The sequence below is a fragment of the Hypomesus transpacificus genome, chromosome 25 (assembly GCF_021917145.1).
Source record: "Hypomesus transpacificus isolate Combined female chromosome 25, fHypTra1, whole genome shotgun sequence".
In the NCBI taxonomy this organism is placed as follows: domain Eukaryota; kingdom Metazoa; phylum Chordata; class Actinopteri; order Osmeriformes; family Osmeridae; genus Hypomesus; species Hypomesus transpacificus.
In genome coordinates this window covers 4809426-4829971 of record NC_061084.1, presented here as the reverse complement: position 1 = coordinate 4829971, position 20546 = coordinate 4809426, and the positions used below count along the sequence as shown (strand labels likewise).

At 51.6% G+C, this 20546-nt stretch overlaps 2 protein-coding genes across 6 annotated transcripts in view; one reads left to right on the top strand and one right to left on the bottom strand.

The window, feature by feature from the left end:
• The window catches only part of LOC124486941 (trans-2,3-enoyl-CoA reductase-like), a 38718-nt gene extending 30041 nt beyond the window's left edge, over positions 1–8677 (top strand). Inside the window, exon 13 of the mRNA XM_047048843.1 lies at positions 8596–8677. Coding sequence (XP_046904799.1) covers positions 8596–8627 — 32 coding nt within the window. The 3' untranslated portion in view covers positions 8628–8677. The remainder of the gene's footprint in view (positions 1–8595) is intronic.
• The window catches only part of LOC124486939 (phospholipid-transporting ATPase ABCA1-like), a 116171-nt gene that overhangs the window by 6573 nt on the left and 89052 nt on the right, over positions 1–20546 (bottom strand). For all 5 annotated transcript variants that reach the window (XM_047048837.1, XM_047048835.1, XM_047048840.1 and 2 more), the window contains 9 exons: positions 20124–20247; positions 18280–18409; positions 17893–18016; positions 13631–13693; positions 12149–12255; positions 10008–10149; positions 8643–8777; positions 6636–6739; positions 5171–5263 (listed from right to left, as the gene is read on the bottom strand). In XM_047048837.1, the coding sequence (XP_046904793.1) occupies positions 5171–5263; positions 6636–6739; positions 8643–8777; positions 10008–10149; positions 12149–12255; positions 13631–13693; positions 17893–18016; positions 18280–18409; positions 20124–20247 (1022 nt within the window). The remainder of the gene's footprint in view (positions 1–5170; positions 5264–6635; positions 6740–8642; positions 8778–10007; positions 10150–12148; positions 12256–13630; positions 13694–17892; positions 18017–18279; positions 18410–20123; positions 20248–20546) is intronic.

The window sequence follows — 20546 nt, the reverse complement described above, 5'->3', positions numbered from 1 at the left end:
TCACCGGCAAAACACTAACACAGTAATGCAATTTGAAAAAAAAGTTACCCACAACATACCTCTTAAAATTAATCAAAACATCACCCATCTAATTCCTTTGCCCGCACAGCGTTTCAGTAGGCCTATGCATGTGTTGTGCACAAACCGCAAAGTTAACAAAACACAAAAGCGTCGAGTCGTTGTTATTGCACATCCCTCCCCGTTTCCAGCCGCCCTCATCAAGCTCAATTCACCACCCAATCAAGAGTCGGAGGACCGGCGACGATTCAGCAGCGACGGAACGCTCCAGACGCATTTTGTAGAGTATCGCTGAAGTGTGTCTGTCGACCGCGGCAATCAAACGTGGCGCGCCGATGGCTGTTAAGGGCACATCAATTAGCTCTCCCTAGTTCTCGCCCCGCTATGTTTCTGTCTTCCTCCCCGTCACCAGTCTGGGCTAAAAGGGAAAGCAGCAGGAGGTGAAGGCTTTTCTTTTGATTCATTCCCCTCGGCGTCGGTCCCCTAAACAAGCTACATTCCCGAGCCCACCTCATGAGAGCGAGACGTGAAACCACTGATCACAGTGGGTCACCACAACACAGCGTGCCAGGAGCAGAGGGAGCTGCATGAATATTGAACGAGCGCCCGACTGGCCCCTCAGAAACCTCTCCCTGACATCCGTGCCGAATACCTTGAAGATGCCATTTCTTCCCCTCCCTCCCTCTCTTCCCGTGGACAAATGAAGGCGGTCTCCACTAATGGGATGTTGTGTCCGTCTGGCGTCCGGACCCTTCAGTGTAGTGGTGGCCCCTGACCTCCGCCGCTGCTTCTGTTCCCTGATTACACTCCTCTCAGCCCCGCAGGAGAGCCCACGCTCAGGGTCATTTCCAACAAATAACAGCCAGCCTTCGGAGACGAGGGGGACCGAGACACCGCACATTCCCACCGTGACCGGGGACGACAGGACGGTCACCCCCCACCTGAGTCGTCGACTACCGCCATATTTGACGTGTGGAGGAGGAGGGAGTCGCACCGTGGGCTAGCGGCGTGAAAGGTTTGGATCGAGGCTGGAGGTCGACCTCCTGGGGGTCGCGGTGGGGTTGCCGGGCAGAGCTGTGGATGGCGCCTCCACGTCAACGGCTGGATGCATGTTTTATTCAAGCATGGTCACACACACACACACACAGGCAGTACAGGACATGTACTGTTCAATATGTAACTATGCCCATTTGTAATGATGTGCATGGATACACTGCATGCACATACTCGTTCTTTTACAGCTGGCTATTCTTGGGCTTTGGGCACACAGGAACAGTTCACGTGTGGACTCAAGTCCTACCACCAACGGCCTCATGGGATTTGTAGTATCTGTCCGTCACAGGCGGTATTAATTGCAGCTCCAACGCTGTTTCACTGTAAAGTGCGAGCAGCATTATTTGCCCATCCATCTGAGCGGCTGACAGACACTTAGCCACAGTGCACCTGAGTCAATCCACAAAGGAGGAGACTTTATTTACTGGAGTCTTCGACGGCAACTCTACAGGATTGATCCAAACTTTCTCCGCGGTCTTATAAAACTCTGAGCCGTATTGCCTTAATGCATTAAAGGCACTTTGCAGTTTATATTTTTCTCAGTCCTCCCCCCCCTCATGCATGTGTGCGCACTGAGACAGCCTCAATAAGCAGACTGGCAATATGAGAGATGGGTGTCAGAAAAGAAGAGAGAAAAACTGCGTGGTGTTCCCAGCTGACGAGTTTACAGGGAGGGGAGGGGGGGGGGGGGGGGGGGGGGGGGGGGCTTTCTCGGGCACTTTTTTTATTGGCAGTGCACTTCATTTCGGTTTACTTAACACCTGGGAGCTCTCCGGATTGTAAAGTGAGAAAGGAAAAAAAGAAAGACTTTACGGCCACTCATTCATTTCCCCCTTTTCTTATGGCTGCAGCTTTCATAAATATTCCTAACCCCTGTGAGCGATTGGCAGAGAACGCGTTGCATCGAGTAGATGGGAGAGGTGAAGGTGCCGGAAAACAGTCTTTTTCACAACCCAACAATCACAGAGATGGACTATGAAGGAGCGTGTTCAATACGGCGTCTGATGCCCCCTAACCCACCTTAAGAGGCTCCCACTGTCTCCGTCTGTCCCGTTTAAGCCTGATTGATATACAGGAGGGCCAGCGCTGCCGTGAGGCTGTCTGACAGGCAGCGCCGTCGTATAGACAGGCCCACGGACGCCCTGGAGAGGGCAGCACTGACAAGCTCTACAGTGGGCCGGGCGAGCCCCGGCCACCAGAGAGAGAGAGGGGGAGAGAGAGGGGGAGAGGGAGGGAGAGGGAGAGAGAGAGGGAGGGAGGGAGGGAGGGAGGGAGGGAGGGAGGGAGGGAGGGAGGGAGGGAGGGAGGGAGGGAGGGAGGGAGGGAGGGAGGGAGAGAGGGAGGGAGGGAGAGATAGTAGTCGGAGAGAGAGAGTTAGAGATAGAAGTGGGAGAGAGAGAGAGTTAGAGATAGAAGTGAGAGAGAGAAAGTGTTAGAGATAGAAGTGAGAGAGAGAGAGTGTTAGAGATAGAAGTGAGAGAGAGAAAGTGTTAGAGATAGAAGTGAGAGAGAGAGAGTGTTAGAGATAGAAGTGGGAGAGAGAAGGTGCTAGGGAAAGGAAGCGGGAGGGAGAGAGAATAAATGAGTGTAATGTGGCGAGAGGTTTTTCGCAGGGCAGGAGGCAGATGAGCAGAGGAGACGGGCGCGGGATAAGGAGGAGGGGAGGGGGCGAGGGGTGGACGAGGGGGCTAGCGTGTATTACACACACCCCGGAGGGGGTCAGCACGTGCTCCCCCCCCCCCCCCCCCCCGCAGTGAGACTCAGCACTCTCCCTCGGGCTGAGATGAAGGGATGGAGGAAAGAGGGGGGGGGGGGAGAAAAACCACCATCATCTACACAGGTCAGACGCAGCACCGGCATGCTGCCCCTCGCCCCTCCACACAGACCCCCAGGTAGCTGCGTGGAAATGTTCCTCTCCGCCAAATCGACGGCAGCTTGGGTAATGGCAAAAGGTGGCGGGAAGCGAGCCTGGTCGGGGGAAACGAGCGACGGCGTCAGAGACAGCTGACGGGCGATGGGTTGCGTTGGGCCGCGCGTCTCGCGAGCGACGTGAGAAGGCTCTGGATCACACGCCATCGGCTGCCCCCACCCCCGGTGGGTTCTGGGTGTCCGTCCTCATCGCTGACGGTGGGGGGGGGGGGGGGGGGGGGGGGTGGTGCATTTCTCAGGTGCGTGCGTGGCGGCAAGGAGGAACGAAAACAGAACAGACAGTCCCTTAATTGCCTTTTCGGTCATTACTAAAGCCCACACCTCATGAAACATTAATTACAGCGACCGCCGACCAGATAGGGACGCTTAATTGGAAATTATTCACTGTGTCTGTGCGAACCGAGCAATATCGTTACCTTCTAAAGGAGCCCCCCTACCCCTCCCCCCAACAACCTTTTCACAGGACTTCAATTACCACGGGAAGGGAAAAAAGAAACATCAATGGATTCCTCACTCTCTGTTTATCTCTCCGAAGTGAGTGATTTGTGTGGTCTGACACACTGGAGAGATAGCAGAGCTTGTTAACCCTATCCTGTCCTTCCCTCCCTCCCTCGCTCCCTCCTTCTCCTGTCCCTTCTTCCGTTCTTCCATAAAATGATTCCCGTGGCTGCGTGTCCCGTCTCGTGAGGGCGGGATGTAATCGACACAGAGGATCTGTCTATTATCCTAACATCTGGGAGGGACGGGTCGGCACACCCCTCTCCCTCTCTCTCTCCACCTCTCCCTCTCTACCTCACCACCTCTCTCTACCTCTTCCTGCACCCCCTCCCCTTTCCTGGCGACCTAAACACAAGAGCCTTGGAGAGGAAGTGACTATGGTTCAAATCTGAGAAGATATCCTTGACACGGCTCCTCCCGTTGTCCCTTTTTTTTTTATATACTTCTATGACGTCTCACGGAAAAACACCAGGACATCCACCCCCGACCCCCCCCCCCCCCCCTTCCATTCTCCTGTTTGACAAATGGTCCATCCTGCCCCGGACACCTGGTGAGAGGTGTTGGTCGTCACATCCTCCCCCCCTCCCTCCCTCCCTCCTCGGCTGAAGGTGTGACACCATCACAGCTCCCGTTGCTCTCTCTGCGCACACACTCTCCCCCACGTGCGCACACACACACACACACTCTCCCACAACCGCACACACGACCACACTGCTCTCACTACACACGGTCTCCTCCATGCACACACATGAGCACTCTCCCTTTTTACGGTGCAATGTTCTCCCTCGATGGATGATCACACACTCTCAGCTGGGATAATGTCACAGAGGTGGCCCTGACCTCATGCATGGCCCCTACCACCCGACCGGGTGCCGGGGCAGGAGGCCGGCCAGGAAAATGTCAGGTGAATACCAGAGAGCATAGTTAAGTGCTGTGAGTTAAGGTCAGGGGAAATTGGTAATCGAGACCTGGCAAAATGTATGAGGAGGCTAGAATAAAGGCCATTAAGAGTGGATGTGTTAAGATGGAGGAGTTAAAGAAAAGATTCACGGCCACAAAGAGGAGGGCAGATATTTTAAAGCGACGTTTAGTACAGAAGAGGGAGGTTTCAAATGGTATAGTCCAACAGCCGTGACGCAGAGAGAAGTTGGTTCCTATTGCAGAATTGCAGACACACGGCCGGTATGAAAAAGAAAGAAACAGAAAACGACTTATACAATCCTATAATGTTCAAAGAAGTCAAGTTTAATTGGCAGGAAATGCAAGGTAGAACAGGCAACCGTACCATTCAGCCTGACGCATGTCTGAGACAAGGTTAGAACCAAATACGGGGGACAAGGGAGTCATGGCCACAAATTACCCATGAGCCTCAGGGATAGTGCCTTGCCCTCTCATAATCAAATAAAGAGTCCCTTTCCCCGTTTGTGTAGTTACACACTCTTTACAGCAACATATAAAACCTGCTTTGTTTCCTTTAATGGAGTTCCGTTTGCTTTTTAGTAGCGAGTGTCCTGGGTGCTCAAAACTGGGTTTTAGTCGGAGCACGATTGAGCATAAACAGGCCCCACACTTTAGGGGGAGGGGGGGGGGGGAGCGTTTGGAGGAAGCCATCATCGTCGTCATGATTCTGCCAGAGAGGGCCAGACTGAGGCGGTGTCCGTGTGGAGCCTACCTGCTCTTCAGGTGCTGGATGCTGCCCAGACACACGAAGCGTCCGTTCACCATGATGGCCATGCGGGTGCACAGAGCCTCACACTCCTCCATGCTGCAGGAGAACAGGGAGGGACAGGGGGACGGGGAGGGACAGGGAGGGACAGGGGGGAACAGGGAGGAACAGGGAGGGACAGGGGGAACAGGGAGGGACAGGGAGGAACAGGGAGGGACAGGGGGACAGGGAGGGACAGGGGGACAGGGAGGGACAGGGGGGCGGGGAGGGACAGGGAGGGACAGGGAGGGACAGGGAGGAACAGGGATGGACAGGGAGGGACAGGGGGAACAGGGAGGAACAGGGAGGGACAGGGGGAGACAGGGAGGGACAGGAGGACAGGGAGGAAAAGGGAGGAAAAGGGAGGGACAGGGAGGGACAGGGAGGAACAGGGAGGAACAGGGGAGAACAGGGAGGAACAGGGAGGAACAGGGAGGAACAGGGAGGAACAGGGAGGAACAGGGAGGAACAGGGAGGAACAGGGAGGAACAGAGAGGAACAGGAAAAACATGGATATGGATCAATTTCAGGAGAAACAGAGGTTTAACACATTATTTATTTTCATTCCAATTCTAGGACCAAGTTCAATTTGATTTCGCTCCAAAACAAAGCATTTACTCTCTGTGTGAACCAGGCCTACCTACGCACCTGGACGGCGTCCAGGTCAAGTATGCAGAGGAGGTGCGAGCGTGCGTTGATTATGAATATCTACCCTCCCGCGATTCATTTAACGACGCGAGGCATGAGACCCAATCCGCTTTTCCCGCCGCCCACCTGGGTAATGGCGTGCTTCACGACGCCCCCCCGCGTGGTCATTTGTTCATATCTCCACCGTCCGACATCCCTGGGCCCGCCCCACGACAAATAGAGCAATTAGGCAGGGCGGTAGAGAACGTGTGCACGCGAGGTCTATTCTCTGGTGTGCTGCGTTCCTCCTGCCTGTTTTTCCCGCTCCCGCCGCCGTCTTGGTTGGAGGATGAAGGATGGCGTCATTAGGATTATGACTTTGTGAAACCTGGTGAATGTCCGCTTGACAAACAAAAGCACCTGCTGTCGACATGGACGATTGGATGCAAGTCAGGCGTTGACACTGAGACAACAAATCCTCTTTGTTTTCTAGGGCTGCTGAGAGGGGGGGGGGATATGGATGATGAATTCCGAGCTGTAACGTACAAAGACTGTTCCCTTCCTATCTGCTGTAAATCCAACTGAATTTGGGATTTGGAAATGCGTGTGGATTTGGGCAAACGTAAAACGGGTCACGAGACTCGTAGGTCCCTTGCGTCATGGAAAGTATAACCGGAGGTATAGCCCGTTATCGTTTCCAGATCCTCGGAATACACGTCAAAATGCAAGTCACCCGTAGTCTAGTACCGTATATGAAATATGCACACTGTATGCCATCTTAGCGGTGTGTTTTTGTGTGGGTCACCTGTGCGACGTCAGAATGACCGAGCGTCCTTCTTTGATGACACTCAGGATGCAGTCCCACAGGAACCGGCGAGCTTTGGGGTCCATTCCTGTCGTCGGCTCATCCTGCAGTCACACGACACCAACCGTCACCTCCACGCCATGTCTCACAAGCCATCTTAGTGTACAGTAGACATGCATCATATAGAGAGGACTTGTGCTCTCTTGACATACGGTATAGACATACATTATAGAAATAGAAGGTACCTGTCAAGACATTTCAACGTTTGAGTGTGTTAAATAAGTGTCATGTCGACAAACGTTTGACCAACTTTTGACTGGAGACCACTTTTGAAACGACTCTGTAATTGGCTGCCTTATAACAGCTTTTTCGTGCCGTTTTCACATGAAAGTGTGCTTATGTTTGGGGAGGCTTCTGTGACACTGACCAGTGAGATCAAAGCCGAGCAGAGGAGCTTTACATTCAGAGAGCTGCCGGGAGACCAGAGGGAGCCCGGATGGGCCAGACACTTTCAGAGGCAGCCAAATGAATTCACACAAGACCTCTTCCTCTCTCCCTCTCCCTCTCCCTCTCCCTCTCCCTCTCCCTCTCCCTCTCTCTCTATGTCAGACACAGACGGACGACATATGCATGCACATTGACTCACTTGTTGTGAACGCACACACGATATGAAAGCATAGAAAATGCGCACGGGAATTTTGTGCACAAGCGCTGGCACTCTGGACGTGACATATGTACACACACACACTCTCCTGACATTCCCTTTCTCTCTCTCACAAACACACACCATCCTCACATCCTCCATGTCTCTGTCAGTCCTCGGGCTAGTCTGCCCATGCACGATTAAGGAGGGAGGCAGGATTCAGTCCATTGCCTGTGTTCCAGGCCCTGCCAGAACCCCAGACAAATCCCACAAGGGATCCACATCGCCATGCCGACTGTGTCCCCGCGCAAATCCGGGGGTTCCAGGGTGCCTTAAGCCAGCCGGGCATGATTTTATGTTCTACCACACAGAACAGACACAGTCTCTAACTCAAAATCAGACCTAGCTTGCTGACAGAAACACAGTAAGCCGTCTGGGCAGCGGCATGTGGATTTGAGTTTATTTTCCTATGACTGTTTATTCTGTGTGCACTCTGCGTAGACGGTGCGAACAAACCCAGGTGTAGAGCGTTTTGAAATCGAAAAAGATAAGATTTCAATGACGGTGCTTTGAGATAACTTTTAAGGTCACTGACTTGTAAGCAAGTTATTCTATCAACGATGCGTTTAATCTTAGTCAAAAATCTCTCCGACTTCCCTAAGGATGGCATGAGGGCCAATCAAGGTTCCATTTTCTTTCCATGAGAAAAAAACGTTCTAGAACATTGCCAGTGCCACTAAGCTTCCTTGGTAACGTCCCAAGGCCCACCGAATGTTCTAAATACCAGACAAACAGCAATCTGTATGCTTTAAACTCAGAAGATTGAGCAGTCTATGAAAAATAAATTAGAACGTGACCAGAGGCTGACCCTCGAAACACTGAGCCCTTTTCCATCTTCTTGTAATTTACTTCTAATCCTCCAGGAAATCCAATTAGGATTTGATAGTAGGATGAAAACAAATGGAGGATGGAACTATCTTTCCTTTATTGAAAATACCAAATAGCCTCCAGAAACCCCTACAATGTCTGCTACCTTTTATTTTTCATTCTTTCGTGAAAAGCAAACAAATATGATTTCAAATTGGCATAAGTGCTGTGAATGTTCAAATGCATTGCTACAGCAAAAATAGCGTAACTGCCAAAGACGAGAAACATTTCATTTTTTGCTTCAAATCACAATACTACTGAGTGAACTACAGACTATAAGGTCTTAGTAAGGTCGACAGCTATAAAACCCAATAGTTTAACAAAGTTGTTGTGCAGAACTAACAACGCTCTTTATTCGGCCTCTACTTTAACTGTGATTATTCGGTCCAGTTTGCAGCAAGGTGCTTCTCATCTCAGCCTGACGCCCGCCTTCTTACCAGGAAGACCACGGGGGGGCAGCCAATCAGAGCCATGGCGGTGGAGAGCTTGCGTTTGTTCCCGCCGCTGTAGGTTCCGGCAGACTTGTTGGAATATTTGAGAAGGCCCAGCTTTTGGATCCCCCATTCGGCAACCTGATCAATAAAAACACACATTTCTCATTCTCTGGAAATGGTCCTGTATTTCTTTTGCTCATGCACATAGACACGCGCTCACACACATGCACACACAGTTATTGCGGTCAATCCAGAACCTGATTTACGGTCGTTGGGGGGGGGGGAGGGGGTGTGTGTATGGTGAGTGTCTCGGATGAGCAGGCATGTTGTTTGGAAATCCCCACACACAACCTTGATCCAGGGCCACCACAGTGAGGCATTGTGGGCCATAGGCCCACAACAGCAGCCCCCTCTCGAAACATTCGCCAGAGGGGAGACTTCCAAAAACTCCATCACAACAACCACAACCTTCCAGAGGCTCCACCCCGACCCAGCCAGGCATTCATTTACAGTGAATTGACACGTCCATCTGACAACGTTGCAAACTTGACAGCTTCCCGTTGGGGATGCAGAGCCAAAATGGCCATTGTTGGTCCTATTGACTGCCTTGGGCTCGGTGCTGACGGCATGAAACTGGGTCCCAGTGCCCCCGAGGTGCTCCTCTTAGATCAAAGGCCTGGCTAGTGGTGAGAGGGCCTGGATGGGGATGTGGGGAGGAGGTGGTGTGTGTGTGTGTGTGTGTGGGGGGGGGCTGGAGGCTAGGCTTCTTCCCTTTTGATCTTGGTGCTGTTGAGGGGAAGGGGGGTGGGGGGTGGGGTGGTGGAGGCAGGCTGGAGCTGGCCATACTACTGGGGCCTGGTGAATAATAGAACGACATTACCCTGTGGCCAGCGCTCTTCAACCAGCTACCCTTATTTATAATATATGGCTGCTTCCATTGAGGTGATCTATCTCTTTGGTCTGCGCTAGTCCACTATAGGGCTGTCCACACTTCGGTGTGTTTCTGGAAAACTCCTGCCGCTGTGAAATGGGGGGGGTAACTTCTCAAACAAGAGTGTTGTTCCCTGCAAAGGCAAACTTCATGACATGTCAGTTTCCCTGTTAGATTACAGTACATATTTTGCCAATAACAACGGGTGTCGGTCCGGTGTTTAGATATTTAGCGCACCCCCATGGCTCGCTGTCTACCCGTCTTGTTCTCTGTCTCCATACCAACCTACACGAGGCGCTCCCCCGCAGAGCAAATTAAATCAAGCCGGGCCTCCCGACACCGGAGCGACGATGGCGTACGCCCGGACTGGACAAATCGCATCCGGGGGGGGGGGGGGGGGCAAAGGTCGGGAGTCAGGAGGATGGGGGAGACGTTACCATGGCGACCTCCTTCTCCGCTACGCCGCGCAGGCGGGCGTAGAACTCCAGGTGCTCGCGTCCGGTCAGGAGGTCGTTGATGGCGTCGAACTGCGGGCAGTAGCCCATGTTCTGGTGCACGTCCCGCATCTGCGTGCGTATGCTGAGGGAGGAGGAGACAGGCGTTACATGGTGCTGGTACGGACAGGGAGGAGACGAGGCAGTGCTCGAAACATGGCTCTGCAAACGTATGTCAACGCATAGTCCCTTTAAGCTGACATGTTCTGTTGTGTTCTGCTCTTTGGATTCAACCTGCAGTTGATCAGATTTCTTCAGGCTGATTTAAGAGGTTGAGGCTTAAACTCATATACACTCATATCATAACCACTTTGCTTCAAAGGGAGACAGATGTTGATTCTGGTATGATTGAGAAATCAATTCAGCGGCCTACTGTAAAGCGGATGTGAGGACGGTATTTGAGGATGGATATTTCATCTCACGCACGTATGGGATGAAAAGGGCCTATCTTCCAAACTCATGGAACACGGTGCGGCATAAGGCAATAAATAAAGCCCCCACCACCACCACCACCAAAAAATAAATAAAAAAGGCTTTTGTTTTGTGTGTGCATGTGTGAGAAAAACCAGAGGGTCTCTAGTGACTCTGCCTCTCAACTATCTGTCATCTAAAATTAGGCGAGTGAAGGCGTGCGTGCTCGCTTCACACCATGGGGCCCATCTTTGTGTGTCGTTGTCGCTTGGTTGGAAGGTGGAGGATAAAAACGGGGGGAAAAAAACGGGCATAAAGCAACATGTCGGTAAACTGAACAGCTTCCTGCTGTCTATAGAGACTTGAGTTAATCTGCCTCACACAAGGTGGGGGACGGCTGGGGCGGGGGTGGGGGGGGCGGGGTTAAAAATGACATTAAAAAACGTCGTTGTGTCACCCTGCTGTGACACAATAGGAAGTAATGGCTCACAGGGTGGCTATATCTGCGTTACGCTTTACCAATTTCAGATTTTGTGGGGCAGGCGGTTATTCTCTGTTAGCTGTTCCCACAGTTCAGATTCTGACAATTCCCCCCCACATCTTATGCATTGTTTAGATCTGAAAACAACAAAAAGTGTGTGTGTGTGGGGGGGGAACTTTTGTCAACTCCCCCTCATCTGTTCTTCTTTCCCTGTGGGCTCTGAGATTGTCTTTGATCTCCGTTAGCAACAATAATTAACATTAGCGTTGCCGTGTTGGGTCTCTCCTTATCCAGCTCAATGTCGCTTTTGTTGAACACAAAACCAATTACAGGTTTTTCACATACATAACTATAGCAACAACCGAGTGACGCCAGACAACCTGGCGGTGGCCGTTCGTCTCGGATTGTTTCCATAGCGATACCAGAGCTGTGAAAAGGAATTCGAAAAAGAAAAAAAAAGGAAAAGAAAAGAGAGATCGAAATAAAACTCGAAAAATAACTGCACTCGCTGCATTCGAGTGGATGAAAGTGTCTTATTCTTGAGCACAGAAACTCCTGCCTCTCAGATTGTACGAGGCTTTTCTGGCGTCTGGCTGTGAGTGCGGCAGAGGTTGATAGAGGGAGAGGCAGGGAGGAGATGTGAGGGGGAACGGCATATGTGAGAGACGGAGGGAAGAGAGGGAATGTGCAATGTGTCAGGCATGGTGTCGTGCAAAGAGAGAACAAGAGGGAAGCAGGGAGGAATACAGTGTGTACGAGAGACAAAAGGATGAGTGAGAGAGAAAGAGGGAGGGAGGGGGAGAGAGAGAATGACGGCATAACATGACGGCACTTGAATGAGATATAATGAGAGAGAGGGTAGAAGATAGGTATAAGGAGAGTTCAAGAGAAAGGAAGAAAGAGTGACCGAGTAACATACCACACCAAGAGAACGGCCAGATATGGGAAAAAAAAAGAATCTGACCAAGACAGTGAAAATGTGACAACTAAAAACAGCAACCAAAAAAACAGGAAAAAACACCCCCCAAACACGATAAATAAATCATGAAAGAGACATGAAAGAGTGAGTATAAGAAAACAGAAGAACCTGGCCTGCTACCTCCCTGGGCTCAATCCCCTCATGAGCAGCCATCTTGTGTGGGTAATTATGATGAGTGGGCTAGCGCACAGCTAACAGCTGTTAGCGCCTCACCTGTATCCGTTTAGGAAGGCCTCGCCTCCGGAGACGGCGATGTCTCCAGTCAGCATCTTAAAGGTGGTGGTTTTCCCCGCGCCGTTGATTCCAAGCAAGCCGAAGCACTACCCACCGAAAAAGAATAACACACACGCACACACACACGCCTCGTTAGAAACCGCAGGAGACGGACGGCGCTTGAATTGGAATGTGAACGTTGAGAACATTGTAATTCAGTGCTGAGCGCCGGTGAGTCAAGGGGGAGGGTGATACGGGTTATTTATAATTGGTGTAACCTCTTTCTGAGCGCGGGAGAGGATAACCAATTCCTGGTAGGATCAACTTCCTGGATTGGGTACATGTTGAAATTCAACTCATGCCATGCATGTGCTCCGCACGCAACTCAAAGTCTTCACACACAGGCACAGTGCGTGGGGAGCAGACACACTCATTCAGAATAAAGAGATCAAGACCGGCACAAACACACGCAGACGCACACACACAAACACGCGCAAAATCCCCTCCGAAACAGACAATCCCCGAGCAGGTTTCCCCCCTAGCTGTGTCTGAAAAGCACTGATCAACATCAGCCGCTCAATAAAGCAGACACATTTCTCTCATCACTCTCCCTTTCCCTCCCATTCTACTGGAGCTCTCTCTCTCCCCCCCCCCCCTCTCTCCCCCCCTCTCTCTCCCTCCCTCTCTCTCCCTCCCTCTCTCCCCCCCCCCTCTCTCTCCTCTCTGGTTCCCTCTCTCTGCTAGTACTGATCTCCTTTCTTCCCCCCCCCCCCCCCCCCCCCGGGGAGGGGCGAAGGGGGTGGGGCACGCCGCAGGAAGTCGCGCCAGCGGAAGAGCGCCCCCCGTGGGGGAGGGGTCCCGCGGTCAGGTGACCCCCACCCCACGAGAGGGGAGGCTCGCTCCGAATAAATATTTGATTTCTGTCATTCATTGATCCGTGCTTGTTTGCGACGTGGGCCTTGCGAGTGCGAGGCAGAGGGGCTAAGCTGCAGGTAAATAATGCATGAAACACAGTGTGGGGGATCTGTGAGGCGCTGGCTCACATTATTCCACTGGCATTTACATTGAGTCTGGTGTAAACATGGCAATGAGAGAGGATAAGGGCCCGTTCTGTGTGTTTATGTGTGTGTGTGTGTGTGTGTGTGATGTTGCAGTGGGAATCATAGACTTCTGAGATAGAGGAAGGTGTTTTTTGTTTTTGTTTTTTTAACTATACTCCCTCTGGTCATATTTGTGATGGGAATCCATATTTGGGTGTTGATTGGTGTAGGTATGTGTGTTTCATGGCTTCACTGCTCTTGCAGGGAGGATTCATTTGTTTTATTTGCGGCACGTGCGTGCGTTAATTGTTTTCGGGGATCGTTTTCAGGATTCCACAGAGTCCGTTCCAGAGGCCCCTGTTTTGTTTTGGTGTTTGCTGTGTGTGTGTGTGTTTGTGTGTGTGTGTGCACGCAGGCGTGTTCCTGCAAACGTGTGGCTTACCTCAGCGGCGGGCACGCCCACACACACCCTGTCCACAGCGGGAACCTTCTTCCCTCGGTACACCTGCAGCGACGAGACAAGGAAATTAATCAGAGGGATGGAAAGACGGAGAGAGAGATAAGGAGAGGGAGGGAGAGAGAGCGAGAGAGGGGCGAGGAAGGGTGGAGCATGAGAGGGGGGACTGAGAAATGATGGAAAGGAGGAGGGATGAAAGGAGGGGTGGACGAGCAGAGAGAGGAGGGGCGGGGGAGGGATGACGAGGGAACGGGTTGAGAAACGATCAGACAGTCAAACAATGCAGGACGGAGGAGAAACCGAGGGAGAGGGATGGCGGAGATGAGAAAGGATGCGGAGATTGAGAGAGAGAGATACAGTCGACGGGAACTGATAATGAGACTACATGGCAGGATGCAGGCAGCTCAGGTAGAACTGAGATGTAAGTTCTTCCCTCCAGACACAGGCAGCAGCTCCATTACGCCCCAGTATCGAGTGGAGCAACGCTGGCTGAATGTGGCTTGATAGTGCTGAGAGAATTCCCGGCTTGTGACACGCGAGCCCGAGATAAAGAAGCTAAGTGAAAGATGGGGAAGCTAGTCTCCATGCTTTGGAAAGTGTCAGAGGGAGGGGGGGAAGAGAGAGAGAGACAGAGACGGAGAGGGAGAGGTAGAGAGAGAGGATCTGGTATTCAGAGTACAAACCAGACTTGCAAACTCCCTCCCCGCACAACGCATCCATATCCCTGAGCGTCCAGCCCCTCGGACCAAATCTCCAAAACAATTTGCATTTCCCAAAGTTCTACCACCCCCTCCTGCAAACATCATCTGCAGGAGCGTCCAGGACGACTTCCTTTACTCAGTCAGCATCATCCGCCAGTTTCTAAGAGGTAAACAAACCGCTATTTGGGGGAGGGGAAAAAAAAAGAATGTTGTTGGGAAGAAACACACAAATTGGGGAAAATCATGAAGCACTTTGCACCAAGCAAGTGTTCTCACAAAAGGCATGCAAGCAGCGAAAGTGAATAGTTGGTTGCGGGTTTGAAAGGAACTTTGACTTATCTTTGGGGGCGAGAGCCAATGCCAGACATGGTCCGTGGCGGGTGTGAGGAACGATTTAGAACTCATGAAGCACTCAAAGTCAGGGCCACATCTCTGCCCTGCTCTGGGGGCCAGGGGTTTAGGGGATCATTGTCAGCTGTGTGTCTACCTCTTGGCTGGATGAAATCACACCTTTCCTGGGGAAGGGCCACGGGGAGCTGATAACCCAGTGTAATGGCATCATTTGGCTGGTAATTGTGGGTCTGGTCGGGTTGGAAGGGAAGAGTGAAGTCTAGCTGTGTGTGGTTTTGTGGGGGGATTGAACGCTTCTTCAATGCTGGCTTCTTTATTGCCATCAGTTCCTTTTTCCTGCATTTGTCTGTCTGGCTCCAAGCAACAGTGAGACAGAAGGGCTTTGGGCCTGGCGTCATTAAAGTCTTACAGTCACCCGAGAAGAGACGACGATGTCATGTGTCCATGTTTGCATGGGGGTATTTTGTGTGAACACTATCTGATGATATCAAGTCCAGTGATGTGTGGGTTAACCCTGCTCTGGGTCTTGCTGAAGATGGCCCATAAAGCGTAAACAATAAACCACAAATATTGAATGACTTCTGAAATTTACACGCGTCTCTTACGTGTCACACAAGCCGATGTTGCAGGCTGAAGATGGTGTTTTACTGCATTTATTTGTTCCCTGGATGAACTGTATCAAGGACGTTTTGCACCGTGACCAACTACTCTCCTTCACATACCCGGGAAACACTGCCAACTCAAGACAAGAAGTTTTGTTTGGGGGAAAAAAGCCATAATAAATCAAATAAAGCCATTGTAAGCCGAACCCGTGGGAGGGAGTGTTGGTATGTGTTTTGGAGAGGGAGAGAGAGAGCGAGAGAGAGGGCGAGAGAGGGCGAGAGAGAGAGAGATAGAGAGCGAGAGAGGGAGCGGGTATATCTGGGAGAGACAGAGAGTGTGTTTGGAGAGAGAGAGAGCAAGAGTGGGGGGGGGTATATCCAGGAGAGAAAGAAAGTGAGTATGTGTTTGAGAGAGAGAGCGAGTGCGTCGGCATGTGTTTGGGAGAAAGAGTGAGAGCGTGTGTGAGAGCGTCTAAGTGTGGGGCCGGGGGTGGTGAGTGTCTGTTAACCCAAAGAGCCAAACTGAGGGAGAACGCCACTGCTGTTGGTCTACACAGGAGACAGAGGGCTTTACAGAGCCAACTTGTCTCCTCGTACACACCAGCTGGAGAATCAGACCAGCTGTGGAATGACAGCCTGATGTGGGACGACAGGGAGGCTTTCCAGAGAAAAAGGGCCTTAAACGTAAAAGAAGAGCGGTTCGGGAATCTCTGTTCATTTGCAGATGGATTACCTTAATTGAGTTCAACCACAAGCAACATCAATGCTATCACAATCAAATATTTAAGGCTTATTAATAAATCATACATCTGCATTACTTATCGCTTTTTGGCATTACAAATGCATGTTTTGAATGAAAAAATAACTTGTGGCTTTCACAAGTTAAACACTCCGACTTGAAAACTTCAGAGCATTGATATATGATCAAAGCAAGTTCTAAAACGGGCCTGAATGAGATCTCTGTGTAGTTTTTCGAAGCGGTGCCACGGCACTCATAACTCACAAGTCTCCTCTGCACTCCAAGCAGCTGTCACTGTCTTCAATCAAACTTCCCCCCCCCCCCCCCGCAGAGCAGTTGTAAGGTCACACCGACAGCGAGTGGGGCGTTGCTAGCGCTAAGGGTCGTATCTATCGCAATTACCCCGGCCCATCGATTACACCGCTAGGCTAACGCGGAGGCTGGCGCAAGGCCCTCGGCCCGCCGTTGGCCATTTGCAAATCCGTCCTGGGAGAAGGAGACCGGGGGGGAGGACAGTGTCATATGACTGATTTCCTGTCAATCGCTTGAGAGACATGGCTCAGATTTATGGTGGGCCGGCAGTCTGGTTTGGCATGCTCATTGATCAACCGCTATCTGGGCACCGCCCGGATAGCGAGTAGCTGATGTGGGCGTTGATGAGGAGGGCAGCGGGGTATGTTCTGATGCCTGCTGTTCCTGTTGTCGAGGGTCTCGTTAGCTCGGTGTGCACACGCAAACGTAAACCAAGGAGACATTTTTGTTGTCTCTTTTCGAAACGTATTTTGAAGAAATGATGAATAGATACGGTATGATGCTTCAGATGCTCTTTATTTTGATACGTGGGAAGACGCATCAAAATAAAGAAGCTAATCAGACGTAAGGCTGATTAGCTAAGGTTAACGGAGGCTAAGTGTAACTTTGAAAACATCGCGAAAACCAGAGGTGTCATTTCTCCCCGTCTTCCCGGTTCATTTCACCTTGTGAAAGTCTGCGAGTTCTACATTTCTCCTACAACTGTTATATTCAAATCCCGCTAGTTAATTACCCCGGCAGTGTGCAGAGGTGTCCTCGGCGAGAGGCGGTGAATGATTGAGTGCCAGGGAGAGCGAGGGCGTCGGAGAGAGCCGTCTGAGGGTTTTGAAGCCTGGCCAGATGTCGGGCAATGGGGGCTGCCGTGGCGACGCTCGCTTCCTCTCCCGGGCGCTCGTGGGAGGAACATCTGCTCTCGGCCAGGGTGTTAATCTGGGCGGTGATGAGGCTCGCGCCATCCCAGCATGCCGAGCTGCACTCGCTCACTTGACGCTGGTGAGGTGTGGTGGGGAGGGGGTGAGAGTGGGGGAGGAGACCTCACGACAGCTGGCTAAGGCTTTAGCACCCCTGAGAACCGTGGCTGGTGCTCCTCAAAGAAGATCCTACCCGCCCCCTCCCCTCTCTCCCCTGTCTAAACACACACACACACACACACGCGCACACACACACACACACCCCTCACTAAAATGAGCCCACAGCTGTGGCTCGACAGTCCTTTTCGCTTCCTATCCAAAACTGGATGACATACTTAGGAAGCCACCAGAGAGAAACAGCTGGCAACACCGGCGCGTCTGATTTTAATTGGAGTCATGTCTCAATCCGACTCAGCAGAGACCCTCTTCCAGGGCTGGATGTCGTTTCACCAAAGCTTAGCCCAACCTGCCTTTCTCGTTTGTTGACACTGAGTGGCAGTAAATGGGCTTTAGGCGGTGTGGCGAGATGTTTGTCCTAAACCGACAACTTATTCGAACTTAATGGAGAACGTGAGTCCCATTGTCACGCGTGGTTCGTACACGGCCTGACCCGTCGCAAGCGCCTCAGTACCTTGGTGAGATCACAGATTCGCAGGAGGTCGTTATTGCCACCGTCGCCTTGGTGCAGGCGCCGTCTCTCCCGAGCCACGTCCACGTCCTCATCCCCCCTGGGCAGCGACTCGCCGGAAAAGAGTCTGCAAACGGAAAAAGAGCTACATTTACATGTATGCATTTAGCAGACGCTTTAATCCAAAAGGGACTTCCAAGAGAGCGCTTTACAAAAGAGCATAGGTCACTCGCTCGTAACTCGAGTTGGGAACCACCAGTCACACATCACCGACTTGATCGACGGTAATCGACAGCAGCCGTGGATTGTTCTCATCGCGTTTCACGTCGATAAATACTTATACGTGCTACTTGAAGACACCTTCCGTGGTATTCCGTGCCTCTGCAGTACCTGGGTTTGAAGAAGAACTTGTACTGGATGAGGAGTGTGACGGTGAACATGACCAGTCCCTGGATGGACATGGCACACAGGTTCTTCCCCACCATGTCCCAGCCCAGAGGGTTTTTAAAACGGTCTTCCCCTGGAAGAAGGAAGAAGGAAGGAGGGGGCAGGTTGGTTTTAAAGCAGACAGCAGGGTAACGAGCATCACTCGTGAGGAACTGTAGGATTTAAAAGGTGGGGGAAAAAACCATCTGAAGGGGGAGGGGGGGGGGTGATATCTACGCTGAGAAAACGGTATCGAAGGAAGAGGCTGGCATTTCTTCTTTTTTTCTTCTCGTGTTTTTGTAGCTGACTCACTGCCTGTGCGGAGGCCCGCAGCTCGGCGAGGCCTTCTCATCTCCTCCGACTCCTGACACACACGTTCTCCTTCCCCAAGCCCTCTTCTCATCCATGCATGGATTTCAGAAATACTGACAGCCCAAATTTCCTTTCTCCACCCCCCCCCCTTCTATCTCTGCTTCAGGGGGACAAGACAGAAGACAACTTAAACGTTTTCCGTCTCATTCTAACGGCAAATAGCCTCTCTCGAGACCGACCCTTTTAAGTTGTGATAGCTTTCCTTATTACTCTTCCCGCCGCAAAATGATTCCTCAAACTGCTATTTCCTGCCACATCACTTCAGATAAACCTTGCCCCCCCCCCCCCCCCCGCCCCCTCCTCCTACGGCCTAGCTTTCCGTAGCTCTCCGTAGCTACGACGGACAGTTACAAAATTAAGAAGGTGCACGTCAAGCTGTCCGAGGCTCTACGAGGGCTGACGGAGAGGTTGTAGAGGGCGTTCCACGGAGACAAGGGCGTTCCCATGTGTCCGTTTTTCGACAAACGCAGAAGCATATATCGGCCTTAAGTGTAGTGTGGAATGGTTGGGGTAGTGCAATTGGTCAGATGCCCCTCTGCCCAGGGCTGGTAAGTCGATCCTGTTACTCATACTAGAGGAGTCATGCTGAAGACACCAGGGTAGCTTGTGTGTTTAAAGCGATGAAAGGACAAACGCGATCAAGTATTGGTCCAACTGTAGGAGTAGGGTTTATAGATTAAGGAAACTTAAATTCCTTGCACTCAGTGGGTGAACTCTCGGAATACAGAATACGTGCTATAAACATTCACGAGCTAAAACACGATTAAAGTTTGAATGGCTTCTCTCCGCGTCCTTGAAAACATGGCACCGAGTGATTCTGGGCTTTTCATTTCATTTGATCTTCACCGCCGATAAGGATGATGATTCAATTCCCCACAATTTGTGCTAACCGAGTGATCCTGTTCACTATAACTCATAAAGCTGTTTTCCCTTTCCAAAATGAATTCCCTAAGAATGCAAGATACAGGAGCCAGTACCTACTCAGCAGTCTTTCGAGAAGAACAACCCACACTGAATTTCACCTCCTAAAGTTACAACATCTCTTTCCCCCAAATGGTTTCCCTTTCCCAGCCTTACCAAGTTATGTCTTGTCTTCTCTGGGGGTTTACAAAAGCTCATGGGTGTCAATATCTCAGAGGGAGTCAGATGGCTGAGCGGTGAGGGAGTCGGGCTAGTAATCAGAAGGTTGCCGGATCGATTCCCCGCCGTGCCACATGATGTTGTGTCCTTGGGCAAGGCACTTCACCCTACTTGCCTTGGGGGGAATGTCCCTCTACTTACTGTAAGTCGCTCTGGATAAGAGCGTCTGCTAAAATGACTAAATGTAAATATCTAGTTTTACCCCCCCAAAAGCCGTTTGTGACCGTCCATGTCTAAAAGGGGCCTATGGGAATCCGTGTGGCCTGGGAGGTGTTGGTGTGGAGCGGTCTCCCTACCGAAGCTGCTGAAGAGCGTGGCCATGGCCTGGTTCTTGGCCATGTCGATGAGGCCTCGGCCCAGACAGAAGTGAGGGAAGATCAGCAGCGCCTGCTTCACGATGTTGTTGATTTGGGAGATGTTCTGTTGAGAAACACACACACACAGACACAGACACACACACAGACACAAACGTTAGCTACATACAAGGTGGGGGGGGGGTGGGGGGGGAGTTACAGTTGCGGCGCCCGCGGAGATGCAAATCTGTCGAGTGGCCTCGGGAAAGAGTCGGGGCGGTGAAGGGGGGAAAGTGCTCGTGGCGTTGTGACGCCAGCTTGGGTAATCAACAAACATCCTCTGTGCTGTGCCTTCTGAAAGACGGCGGAGGGGAATCGTGTTGTGGAGTGGTGGGGTGCGGCGGAGCAGACGCGGAAACGAGAGCC